The sequence below is a fragment of the Myxocyprinus asiaticus genome, chromosome 27 (genome assembly GCF_019703515.2).
Source record: "Myxocyprinus asiaticus isolate MX2 ecotype Aquarium Trade chromosome 27, UBuf_Myxa_2, whole genome shotgun sequence".
Lineage (NCBI taxonomy): Eukaryota > Metazoa > Chordata > Actinopteri > Cypriniformes > Catostomidae > Myxocyprinus > Myxocyprinus asiaticus.
Window position 1 is genome coordinate 19851741 of NC_059370.1, and position 12645 is coordinate 19864385.

A 12645-nucleotide genomic window follows, 5' to 3' on the forward strand; every position below is an offset into this window, starting at 1 on the left:
TTTAAATGATGAGAGAATTTTCATTTTTTTGGTGAAGACAAACAGATGAATGAGGCTGTTTGTCTTAAGAATACAAACAGCCTGATAGTTTCATCTGGCTTGGATTTACAGTACATATGACTTCGTTTATTTGGTTGTTTGTCTTAATTTATAGGTTGTGAAAAGGTGTGTTTTATCTACCACATCTACATTTGCTGATCTGTGTCATTGCAAATGTATTGCACCGTTGAAACATGCTGATTCTTATCTTTAACTTGTCTAAACCTGCCAGGAAAGTTTTAAGGATGAAAGGGCGTGAGTTAAAGTTTCCTGCATAGGTAAACATTAACTCGATTTATTATGCAGTTGTACTTATCCCCACCCTGGGGTGATAAAACTATCAAGGCTTATATAAGGTGTCACTTTGCCTCACCCTACAGTGGGATTCCTTCTTCTTTCAGACTACATCCAGCTCCAGGGAGATACCATCATGTTGTCAAAGCAGTGGAGGCTCGTCATGACCGTGTGGGTCCTCAGCATCGTTCAGCCACCGCTGGTTTCTCCGTTTAACCTGGATACCCAGAATGTGATGAAGAAACGTGGAGAAGCAAACACTCTGTTTGGGTTTTCCATGGCCATGCATCACCAGCTCAAGCCTGCTGAGGAGCGTGTGTAAGAATTGTGTGCTTTAAAGCGTTCACGTCATAAATGTTGCATCGCAAGCCCTTTTGATATTTAATCACATGCAGGATATGAATTATAGATATCTGCTTATTCAGTTTTCACTAGATAAAATGCTACTTCAGCAATGGAATTATAGTGAAAATGCTATTTTTTTCAGATCAGTAATTAGGTTTGCACTAGTAAAAACCTAAATTCATAATATAAAAAATTACATAATTACTTCCGTATCACCCATTCTTGATATCAAAAATGGACCAGTAAATGCCGTATTTTTTTATATCTGTAACTGCATTTTCACTAGTAGCCTATAATGTCATAGTGAGCCACTCACTCTTGTTTAAAATGCACAGATATAATTAATTTCTTACGAGTTTAAATTCCAGTTTTATCAGCAATACTTACTAGTAAAAAAATAAAAATAAAAAAAAAAATACTACTAGTAGAAATGTCTATTCCTGATATTAACAACTGAATGACAACTAGAAACAAAATGCTAATTTTTGGTGTAGGTAATTTGGTTTTCACTAGTGGCAATATTAGTTTTAGATCTCTATAATGTTGTGTAACTAGTAAGAAAGCCTTTTAAGATATCTTTAATTTCTTATAAATTTATTATTATCTGAAATCCAATTCCACATTTCTGATACAGCCTACCAAATCTAACATGTTGAAATACATTTACTGATTTCAGAAATTTGCATTTTCACTAGTTGTAATTAAATTGTTGATATCAGGAATGGATTTGTGTACTAGTAATAATGCAATTATTGTTATCATTTTTTATTGTAAGAAGTGCAGTGCTGATATGTGAAATTTGGAATTTCAACTAGTAAAAAAAGAATTGAAGATTTCTGTAACTGCCTTTTGCCAGGCATAGTAGATCTGTTTTTTACTAGCTGAAATTCAGTCACTGACATCAAGAATGGGCATTTCCACGAGTAATGGCATCATACATGAAGAATTAAGATTTTTACTAGTACAAATGCACAATATTTACCAACATCAAGAATGAGTATTTCCACTATAGTAATTCAATTGCTGATATTAAGAATTAGCATTATAACTAGTGAAAATCTATCTATCTATCTATCTATCTATCTATCTATCTATCTGTCTGTCTGTCTGTCTATCTTCTATCTTGCAAAAAACATCTATTATGAAAAGTTTTTATTTGTTTTGTTATATTGTTGACAAAGGGCACAATGACAGCTCCATACTTCTTTGTAATCTAAACTTCACTACTTGCATCCTCAGCTTGCTGATTGGAGCCCCTCATGCAAAAGCATTACCTGTTCAAAAGGCCAATATATCTGGGGGACTATACCGATGTAAATTCACCACACAACCTGATGATTGTGAACGCATACCTGTTGACATAGAAGGTTAGTTTTGGTTTACTTGCCATATTTGTGTTACTATAGCACAGATTTAAATCATTGTACTTGATAATCAGTTAATCAGAGTGCTTTATGTTCATAATTATTCAATAACATGAGCAGTATCAGTATCCAAATGAGCAGGTCTCAGTCTAACCTTCCACTTGTGTACTGGAAGCTCGTCCTAAGGAGAGGGAAGGAGAAGACCATAGAGAAAACCAATGGTTGGGTGTCCGTGTGCAAAGTCAGGGACCAGGTGGCAAAGTAGTGGTAAGGAACTGTCTTGTGTTGTTCATTTAAACTGGTTGTAACTTATTGTGAAAAAAACAACAACAACAAAAAAAAACATTAAAACTTATTTAAGGTTCTGAGAAATTCTTTCAGTTGTTTCCACAAACTCAAATCTTAATTATGTATCTTTTATAATATATCTTATAATATATCTAATAATATCTTTTAAATATCATTAAATAATGTAGACATTATGTTTAATGGCTGTATGGTGTTTTTATGTAGACTTGTGCCCACAGGTATCAGGATTGGAGTTTTGGCAATCAGCTGGTATTGGGCAGGTGTTTTGTTCTTAAACAGGACCTTAAAGTGGAGGATACAAGGGCATTTTGTCGAAATCGACCAGCACAAAAGCACATGTTTGGGTACTGTCAACAGGGTCTCTCAGTAGCATTTGCCAAAGACAACAATTATCTTGTTTTTGGAGCTCCAGGAGCTTATGACTGGAAAGGTACTACACATAATTGATGAATTACACATTTATAATTTGTATTGCATTTATTATCATTCAGAACTCTTAGCTTGACTTTAAGTAACTTGATTATTCATTAACAAACTAAAAAGTCTCCAATATAGAGCATCACCTCCATTCCTTGTATAATGATCTTTTTCTCTTTCATTCTGAAGGCACAGTGCACATGGAGCCTGTTGATGACTTCTCTCTAGAGGACTATGAAACGGGAGATCAGAATCAGTTTCGAGAAGACCTTATTCCTCTAGGCATCAGCAGCTATTTAGGTGATTGTGGCCAAACCCTTGGCCTTAAGACTTAAATGTCCAATTTGTCTAGAATGCTGATCTTCCAGTAGTTATAAATTTAATCTAGATCTCTACCTGTAGTGTCATTTTTCACATATACTGTATGACTCAGTTAATGCTAATCCAGAGCTATTTCATCTTTAAATCTAATATTATGCTCTTGGGTAGTTGGCATGTCCTGAGGTGTGATATGTTATGCTGTATCTGTCTATTTATCAACTGCTTTGTCTCTGTCTTCTCTCAGGCTTTGCTCTAGATACCAGTACGAACCTTATGAAGAAGGGAGAGCTGAATGTAGTGGCTGGGGCTCCACGCTCAAACCTCAGCGGAGAGGTTGTTCTGCTAAGGCCGGATGAAAGAGCAGAGGCAAGAAGCTTGCGAGTAGAACATATTCTTCAAGGCCCAGGCTTGGCCTCCTCTTTTGGCTATGACCTTGCTGTGCTTGACTTGAATGCAGATGGGTGAGTCGCCACTAGAAACAGCTACAAGCATGACTAAACAGGATGACATTGTAATTTCTTATGACTACTCAGAACATAATACATTTTTAATGCATTTTAGTCTGCATTAGAGTTGACTGTTTGAGTAAACATCCTCACTGCTTCAGGTGGGATGACCTTGTTGTGGGTGCACCACAGTTCTCCAAAACAGACATGGACATAGATATGGGAGGGGCTGTGTATGTTTACATCAACCAAGAAGGTGGACAACAGTGGAACCGAATCGAGCCAGTGTGTCTCTATGGGAAAAGAGACTCCATGTTTGGAATAGCAGTGGCACATACCGGAGATATCAATCAGGATGGATTCCAAGGTTGAGTGAAGGCTCCTTATACTCCAATTTTGGGCCACAGTTTTACAGGGCATTCTGCATGATAACTGATCTGTTCTGATTGGCAGATTTTGCAGTGGGCTCTCCCTATGATGATAATGGAAGAGGTGGAGTGTATGTGTACCATGGTTCAGCTTCAGGCTTCCGTCAAAAACCAGAGCAGGTGTGTAAATGTGGTTGCTCAGTCTTCTAAGGAACTCAGGTTGAATGAATGTCGTTGGAGCTTCAATATTCTTCAAGATTTTGTATCGATAGAGGTTGAAGTAGGAATGAGCTAGTTATTTCATCTACCTTTAATCTACCAAGTTAAACATTTACATTTTCAAAGTCTTGCCAAGTTGAGTTGCAGGCTATTAAAAAAGATTTGATATATTGATATTATATATCAGATATATCAAATATTTCAGTCATGACAACTCTTGGAAAGATTTTGCATGTTAATGTGGGTATGGCATATTTATAGGATATTGACGGACTAGATCTGCTACTCTGCTAGTACGGAGACTTGCTTCCAGGGTCGGCACTGGTCAAATTGATTGATAATCTGACTTGATACAAGCTTTTAGGCAATCGTCTGTGTTCTGCGGCTTTTATAGGGTCCTTGAATAACGTATAACGTGCGAGGAAGGGCAGCCGATGGAGTTTCTGGTGCCCCCCTAGGGTGAGATGGTGCCCCCTAGGGAGTTGTTGCATATAGGGAATGGCGGTACTGTTTGCTACTGCTAAAAATGCACAGACATACTGAGTTAAGCATGTGGACATGTTGTTGCTGCTGCTGCACAATTTGACAAAAAGCAAGGCATGCTACATTGAGCATGTATGAATGTGCTGCTGCACAAATAGACTTTACAAACAATCCCCATTTAGCAGATTTAGACAAGTGAAGCTGGGGTGGAGTTGGGTTTCAGAGAAAAAATTTGCAGTGCGCAGCAATGAAACCAGATTGTCTGCAAAACTGAGCAATTTAAATTTTAGACAGAGAGAGAGACGCAAGTTGATTGGCTTCTCAATTACATGTCACATGACCAATCAGCTTACACCAAGTTAACCGATTGGATTAACATGTCACATGTGAGTGAGACATTTGGCTAACAGACAATAAACTCAAGGAACCCATCAGCTTGCTCCACTTCGAGTCTAATGGCTGAACTTTGGTCATTGATGCTTGGATGTAATCAATCTAGCCGATGTCTGACTTTAGGACTAAAATCACAGGATGGAAATTTCCCAGAATTACTTTTTGGAGACTTTTTTCCATTTTCTATGCCAAGTTGCATTTGAAATTTTGTTCAAGTGTATCTCTGCTTCAACTCTTTCTAGGTTTTACATGCTGGGGACCATGATATTAAATTGTTTGGCTATTCCTTGGCTGGGAACATGGATGTGGACAGCAATGGCTATCCAGACCTTGCTGTTGGTTCACTTTCAGATACTGTGCTAGTTTACAGGTCAGTTGCATCTCTGCATTGATGTAATTTAAAGGAACATTCTGGATTCATTACAAGTTAACTCAATCGACAGCATATGTTGCGTAATGTTGATTACCACAAAAAAATTATTTTTGTCTCGTCCCTCCTTTATTTAAAAAAAGAAGAAGAAGAAGACAAAATTGTGGTTACAGTAAGGCACTTACAATGGAAGTGAATGGGGACAGTCCATAAACAATAAATTACAGACTGAGTATAAAGTATAGCCACATGATGTACATGATTGTAGTGTGATAAAATGTCTTACTACCCTTATCTGTGTAAAGTCACATCCAATATTACAACTTTGTTGACATGATGACGTAAAGCCGGTAAACCCTGTAAGCAATTTCATCACTCTATACAGAACAGAGATATTATTACAGTAAAATCATGTTAAAACGTATTATGTTAACGTTTTGTGGCTACTCTTTTGAAACCGTGTGCATCTAAATGTTTATGGACTGGCCCCTTTCACTTCTGCAATTTTTCACTTTAAAAAATAAACAAGGTCGAAGTCGAAATAATTTTTTTAGATAATTGATGATTCAATCTGCAACATTATGCTACAAATGATGTTGATTTAGCTTGACTTATATCTAATCCGGCATATTATTTTAAATGTAGTTATTAAACTACCAGGCATAAACCACACTCTACAAATGTTTAATTTAATATAAATTGTAGGATCTGTAGCTTTCAGAAAATTAAATTCACATATTTATCTTCTTTTGTAAGGGCTAAGCCAGTGGTAAACATAGAAAAAACCTTAACACTAAAGCCTAATAATATTGACTTGAAGACACACGACTGCAGGAAACATACATGGTGAGAGAGCAGCAAATATTTTTGACATTGTATTCTTTCTTTGGCTTTTTAATGCATATTATATGAAAATCTTTCAGCTTAATTGAAGCTCAGTCCTGCTTCACTTACACTGCCCAACCAGCGACATACAATCCCAAACTGAGTGAGTCCATTCCCTGTTTTCCATACAGCCTAAATACCAAAGCATCCATGAATGCAACAATACCTCCCAACTAAGCCAACTGTATGAGTCATTCAGGCTGGGTGTGTTTGACTGGTTAATATAACTTGGCAAACAGCTTCTAGTCAAAACAATTTTTTTTAAACATTTTATGGGATCAGAATTATATTTGATAGTCACCTTTCTACAGGGATCCAGTACCAACTAAAGGCTGATACAGTACGCAGAGTAAGAGGTCTTCCTTCACGAGTAGTCTTTGTGAATACTGAATCCGCACAGGGATCCCATGATCTCCCAGGCCAGGGCAAGAGACAGTGTGTCCAGACTCAGCTCAGACTACTGGTACTTTCAACTCATTCTTGACTGCTGTTCCAGTTTGATATTGTTGTGTTTAATTTTTGTGATTTACAGGTGTTAAAGGAATAGTTCAGAGAATAAAAATTATTCACTCACCATCATGTTGTTCTAAACCCGTATGAATTTTTGTCATCTGTGGAACATAAAAGAAGTCGTTAGATGTTTATGACAGCCTTAGTCACCATTCACTTTCATTGCATCTTTTTTTTTTTTTTTTTTTTTTTTCATACAATGAAAGTGAATGGTGACTGTGACTGTCAGTCCTTATAACAGCCATAACATTCTGCCTTTGTGTTCCCTGGAAGTAAGAAAGTCATACGGCTTCGAAACAGCATGAGGGTTAGAAAACGATGACAGAATTTTCATTTTTGGGTGTTCTATATCTTAATGAAATAGAAATGAGAGTTGATGAGCATGATGAAAAAATATGATTTTGTTATATTATGTGTTTTAGGGAGATATCCAGGACAAACTGACAAACATTGCCATCAGTCTGTCTGTTTCTTTGCCACCCAACAGTCCTAAACAGTCAGTCAGAACCCTTCCTGACTTAGAGCCTGTTATCAACGCTCTGCAAGAAAACACAACTAAAGCAGAGGTAAGCATCTATTCCAATATGCATTTAAAGGAGTAGTTCACCCAAAAATAAACATTCTGGAATTATTTACTTACCCATTCCAAACTCGTGTGCTGTTATTTTTTCCATTGAATAAAAAAGGAGAAATTTTGGAAAATGTACATGCTCCACATTTCACAATAACAATAACAGTTCATAGCAAACACGGGTGTCAAGCTCCAAAAGTGACCAAAAAAGCATACTTAAAGTATCAAAAAGCAGTCTATATAACTCTTGTGCAACAGTCCAAGTCTTCTAAAGTCATATGTTAGCTTGTGATGAACAGACTGAAATGTAATTATTTATTCATCTTTATTCACTGAAAATCTTACTCTCTGCTATAGCTTTCAAACATCATTCTCCTTCAATCTGGCATGCCACAGTCTGTAACAACATGCCGCAATGTGTCAACAGAAGGTGTATTTTAATTTAAACAAACATGAATTATCTGTGAACTCCTTTTCAGTGAAGAACGACTTTAACTTCCATCACAGGAATACACAAGGCTTGTAAAATAGCACACAGATTTTTCATTATTGGGTGTCCAATTCCTTAAAGTATGTAGAGGAGCTACACAACACAGTAATGTGTGAGGAGCCCGCATCAGGCAATTATTAAAATCAAAAACATGTCACTTGGTAGAATTACTGCAAGGATGTATCATTGTCTTAAGCTTTCTTTGCCACATAATAGTTTAATGGCAAACCTCTTATCTGTCAGATCATCTTTAAGAATGCTGGCTGTGGAAGTGACAATATCTGCCAGAGTAACCTGCAGCTCCAGTATCAATTCTGCACCAAAGACCCGCAACAAGACGAGTGCAACCCACTAACCATGTAATGAAGTTACTGTATATATTTGGCTTGTGCATGATTTAGCACAGCACCTTTCACCACTGCTTTCTTCTGAAGCCTAAAGAGCAAAAAGTGCACAATTTATATTTTGCATGCAATTGGTATTTAGTTATGTCAGTGAAATAACAAGACTTTACATGTACTGACAAATCTGGACCACATATTTTTTATATCATGCTGTCAATAGTATGCAAATTCAGTTCAGATTAACCACAAAATCATGAGTGGTGAAATTTGGCAGTGGGTTTCTTTCTTTGCTCCTTATTTGGCACATTTCAGCCTTTTTTATAGACTAGTACTTGTAAATGTGAGTGTATCTTTGTCTGTTGAAGGGAAAATGGTGTTCCTCTCATCTCTCCCGGGGATGAGAATGTTGCTCTGGAGGTCACTGTAACCAACAAAGGCGGAGATGATGCACATCAGAGTCAACTCTCTGTGCAGTTTCCAGAATTTCTGCCCTTATCATCAGTTGTGCTGAAGAAGAACAGTGTGAGTCTTCTACTTAAGTGAAAACAACACATCTAATTGTTTTCAGTGTCATTTCTGTTTCATTCTTGACAAGTCTGTAAGAAGTCTGAACAAGTCTCATTGTGTAGCTGCACATTCCACAAAGTTTTCCAAACTGTTTGTGTGATGCTCCAAAGCATATGTTTAGAATACTTTTTGATCTTTTAAAAAAATTCTGTTACTGTGGTTTTGTTTTGTTTTGTTTTGTTTTTGACAATATTCCCTTTTAGCAGATATCCATATTTAAAATGTACAGCCCTTCTCTTCTCTGCTCTTCTCTTCTATTCCCAAACATATTGATAACTCAGTATGCTGCACTACACAGATTTGTGTCCTATTAATGGAGTCTTTAAATGAATGGAACATTGACACTTTTTATTTACTATCTCTATTTATACATTGTTTTGCATTTTGGATATAGATGTTTTCAGTGACCTTTAATGTTTTAATCGATGCAGGAAACACAGGTGCAGTGCAACCCCAATGATATCAAAACATTGGCTGATTGCCAACTTGAAAATCCTTTTAAAAGAGACTCAGAGGTACGCAGAGGGCAAAACTAGTATTAGTTTGCTGTTACATAACATTCAGTGCATTTTCAATCTATAATCACAATATGTCACATTGTCCTAATCCAGCTTCTCTTCAACAATTTTAGGTGTCATTCTTTCTGATACTAAACACAGACAAGCTTTCCATGAAAGTAACAAGCGCTAATGTGACTATGTCTCTTAAAACGTAAGACATTTCTTGCAGTGATGTTAATTTACCTATACTATAACAGTTTAGCGATGGATTAACAGATAAAATACAGATGTTTTAATTTTTATTATTGTTTTTGTTTATTATTATTATTATTATTTATATAATTATTATTATTATTATTATTATTATTGCACATTATCTTTGTCATTTGTGGTTTCTTGGTTTTTGTCAACAGGATCAGTGTCCAGAATGTTGCAATAATTGTTGCAGAAGCAAAAATTATCTTTGAAATGCAACTGGAAGTCTTTGGGTAAGCATTACTAAAAAAAAAAAAAATACTTTAATGGAGATTGTGAAATACTCTTGATTTATCAACTTCTGTTTAACAAGATGCATAGTGCTGTTCCCTTAGTAAATAAGTGTCTGAATGACTCATTATATTGGTTGTCTGATGTATTTTGTCTTTGTAGTCTTGCTAAACCTTCCCAACTGTTTTTTGGAGGAGAAGTGACTAAGGAGAAAGCTATGAAATCAGAGGATGATATTGGCTCTTTGGTCCAGTATGAGTTCAGGGTTTGTATCTTGGTTGAACTATCAAAGCCTAATTATAAGAACAAGTCTTTTAACAAGACATTTAGGAATGATTATGCATTATCATTAACCACAATGTTATCACAATTAATTATTACCTTTAAGCCTGTGCAGGACACCACATAATTGATAACTGTAACTGATTGCAGTTACAAGAAAATATATTTGAATATTTTCATCCTAATTCATAAACATGTCAGTAGCATGTAATAGACACAGTGATTGTTTGGGCTGCAATGTCTTTATGCTTGAGAAAGTACTGAATTTAGTAGTTTTTTTTTTTTTTTTTTTAGAAATTTTATTGAAATTTGTTGAAATATTACTCAGCCTGTTGATGTTGTTCCGCTTGTGAAAATATGCACTGCTTTGTCAGATTAGTAACATTGGACGGCCTCTGAAGTCCTTCGCTTCAGCTCTGCTGAACATCCAGTGGCCAAAAGCAACCAAGGAAGGGAAAAGGCTCCTGTACCTCATGCAGGTCACTGATCAAGGACAAAGGATTATTCACTGCACACCTTCAGATGCGATCAACTCACTCAGATATATCAAGGTAAACCTTCTTTATTATTCACTGGTAGTGACAATGTTTACAGCTCTCTGGAAATGATATGAAATGACACACTCCTTATATGACTTCTGGCACTGTCACTGATGTTTCCTGTACCCACTTAGGTGTCGTCCAGAGGACGGCGTGAAATACAGCGTGAATCAGACCTGGAGGCTCTTAGCTCTGATAGTGGATTTCTTTCTTTTTTTGGAAACAAAAGAAAGTACAAAACCTTGGTAATTTCACAGCACACATAAACGTTTCATTGGCCAGTGTCTTTTTTTATGTATAAATAACTACGTTTACTCATATTTTGTGCCATTAAATCTTATATCAGAGCTTTTTCACATGCCAATTAGTGAGTTCTTGTGTTCTTTCATGTTTCTTCCATTCATGTTGCTGGCCAGACCTGTGCTGATGACTTAAAATGTGTGGAGATAAAGTGCCCTCTTCAGGCAGTGGACAGTACTGCAGTTATTGTTCTACATGGCCGCTTATGGAACAGTACTTTTCTTGAGGTACATTTTATTTAAATTTTTTTATGGAGCACAGAGATTACAGAGCATGTTTAGTTGCTGTCATAAACTCTTCTCTATCAGAGCTCAGCAATTCTATGATAACCAACAATAATACAGTTTATTAGAGAGCCCCTACAGTAACAAAACCATAACAAAAGTGCTTCCTATAAATAAATAAAAAAATGTAATCCACTTCTCTGCATTTTTACTTCTGCATTAGCATTTATACTACCCTAGTTTACTCTTGAATTTCTTTATTGTGTTACTGTGAATACTGTAAGCCCCTGTATGATAAATTGGTTGTGATGTTCCTCATTGTCAGTCGCTTTCGATAAAAGCATCTGATAAATGATTAAATGTAATGTAATGTTAATGATTACTGAGTACTTCACTGGCTTGTTTTCTAGAAGTATAGCTCATTGAACTATCTGGATATTGTACTGGATGCATCTCTAAGCCTTAATGGGACTCAGGAGAATATTGGGATCCGGCCATCGGAAACTAAGGTTAAGTGTCATATATATTATAGCCTACTGTAGCAGTTCAGTGAAACTATAGTTTGCTTGGTGAAAGAGAGTAAAACTGAAATTAAAATATTTGTTCAGGGTATAATATAGAAATTGTGTGTATGTAGGCTATTAGTGCATGTATTGGTAAAACTTTACAATAAGGTTGTATTTGTCAACATTATTTGCAACTGTTCATTGTTAGTTCACAATGCATGAAATAATGTTAACTTCAAACTGCAAAAATATTTTAGTGTATGTTGAAATTAACATTACCTAAGATGAATCATTTTTTTAAATGTTGTTCATTGTTAAACTAATATATTAACTAATGTTAATGTATACAACCTGATTGTAGTGTTAACAATGTAAAGTATTATTCAAGCGGAAATGAATTAAATGAGCACAGCAGTAATGAGACAATTGTGAGCAATGTACTGTAGGTGAAGCTGACTGTAGTGATAGATTAACAAATACTTTTCTGATACATATAGGTGAGACTAACTGTTTTTCCTGAGAGGAAGCCTGCTTTGTTCAGCCGAGTCCCATGGTGGGTCATTCTACTCAGTGTATTGGCTGCTCTGCTCTTACTAGCTTCGCTCTCCTACCTTTTCTGGAAGGTAATGTCACCCTCAGTCTATCTGCAATTCAATTCATAACAAATTAGGTTTTAACATATTATAGAAGGGACCTTTATCTTAAAGAACATTACTGAATAGGACTATTGATTTTTTTTTAAATAGGAATACCATGTTACTATCTATATTAGTTGTGTATATTATTTTTACAGATATTTTTTTTTGTGTTTTTTGTTTTGTGCTCCTCAGCTTGAATGCTTCAAGTGTGGAATGTGTGCTAACAAGAAGAACGTATATTAATACATCAACAGATAGGAAAACCCTACAGAGGAGTGTCTTCACAGAAAAGGCCAAATCACATTCTGTGGGGGTTTCTGCACAGGTCAATTACAGCTCATTAATTCTCTTATTTCTTTCTTTTTTTGTACCCAATTCAGTGTTTTTCTACTGTTGTCTGTAAATAAATAATTAAATTATCTACAAATACACTGT

General features: G+C 35.9%; 1 protein-coding gene across 1 annotated transcript; it reads left to right on the plus strand.

The window, feature by feature from the left end:
* Positions 1-389: 389 nt before the first annotated feature.
* Positions 390-12637, plus strand: itga6l (integrin, alpha 6, like). Its single transcript, XM_051658524.1, has 25 exons — positions 390-651; positions 1918-2045; positions 2218-2309; positions 2556-2781; positions 2958-3068; positions 3334-3550; positions 3697-3902; positions 3989-4083; positions 5241-5368; positions 6125-6214; positions 6292-6356; positions 6565-6716; positions 7186-7329; positions 8068-8183; positions 8534-8690; positions 9167-9250; positions 9367-9446; positions 9649-9723; positions 9884-9986; positions 10378-10554; positions 10677-10787; positions 10959-11069; positions 11477-11575; positions 12070-12195; positions 12403-12637. The coding sequence occupies exons 1-25, from the start codon at positions 470-472 to the stop codon at positions 12451-12453; spliced, it is 3126 nt and encodes a 1041-aa protein (XP_051514484.1). The 5' UTR covers positions 390-469; the 3' UTR covers positions 12454-12637.
* Positions 12638-12645: the final 8 nt, after the last annotated feature.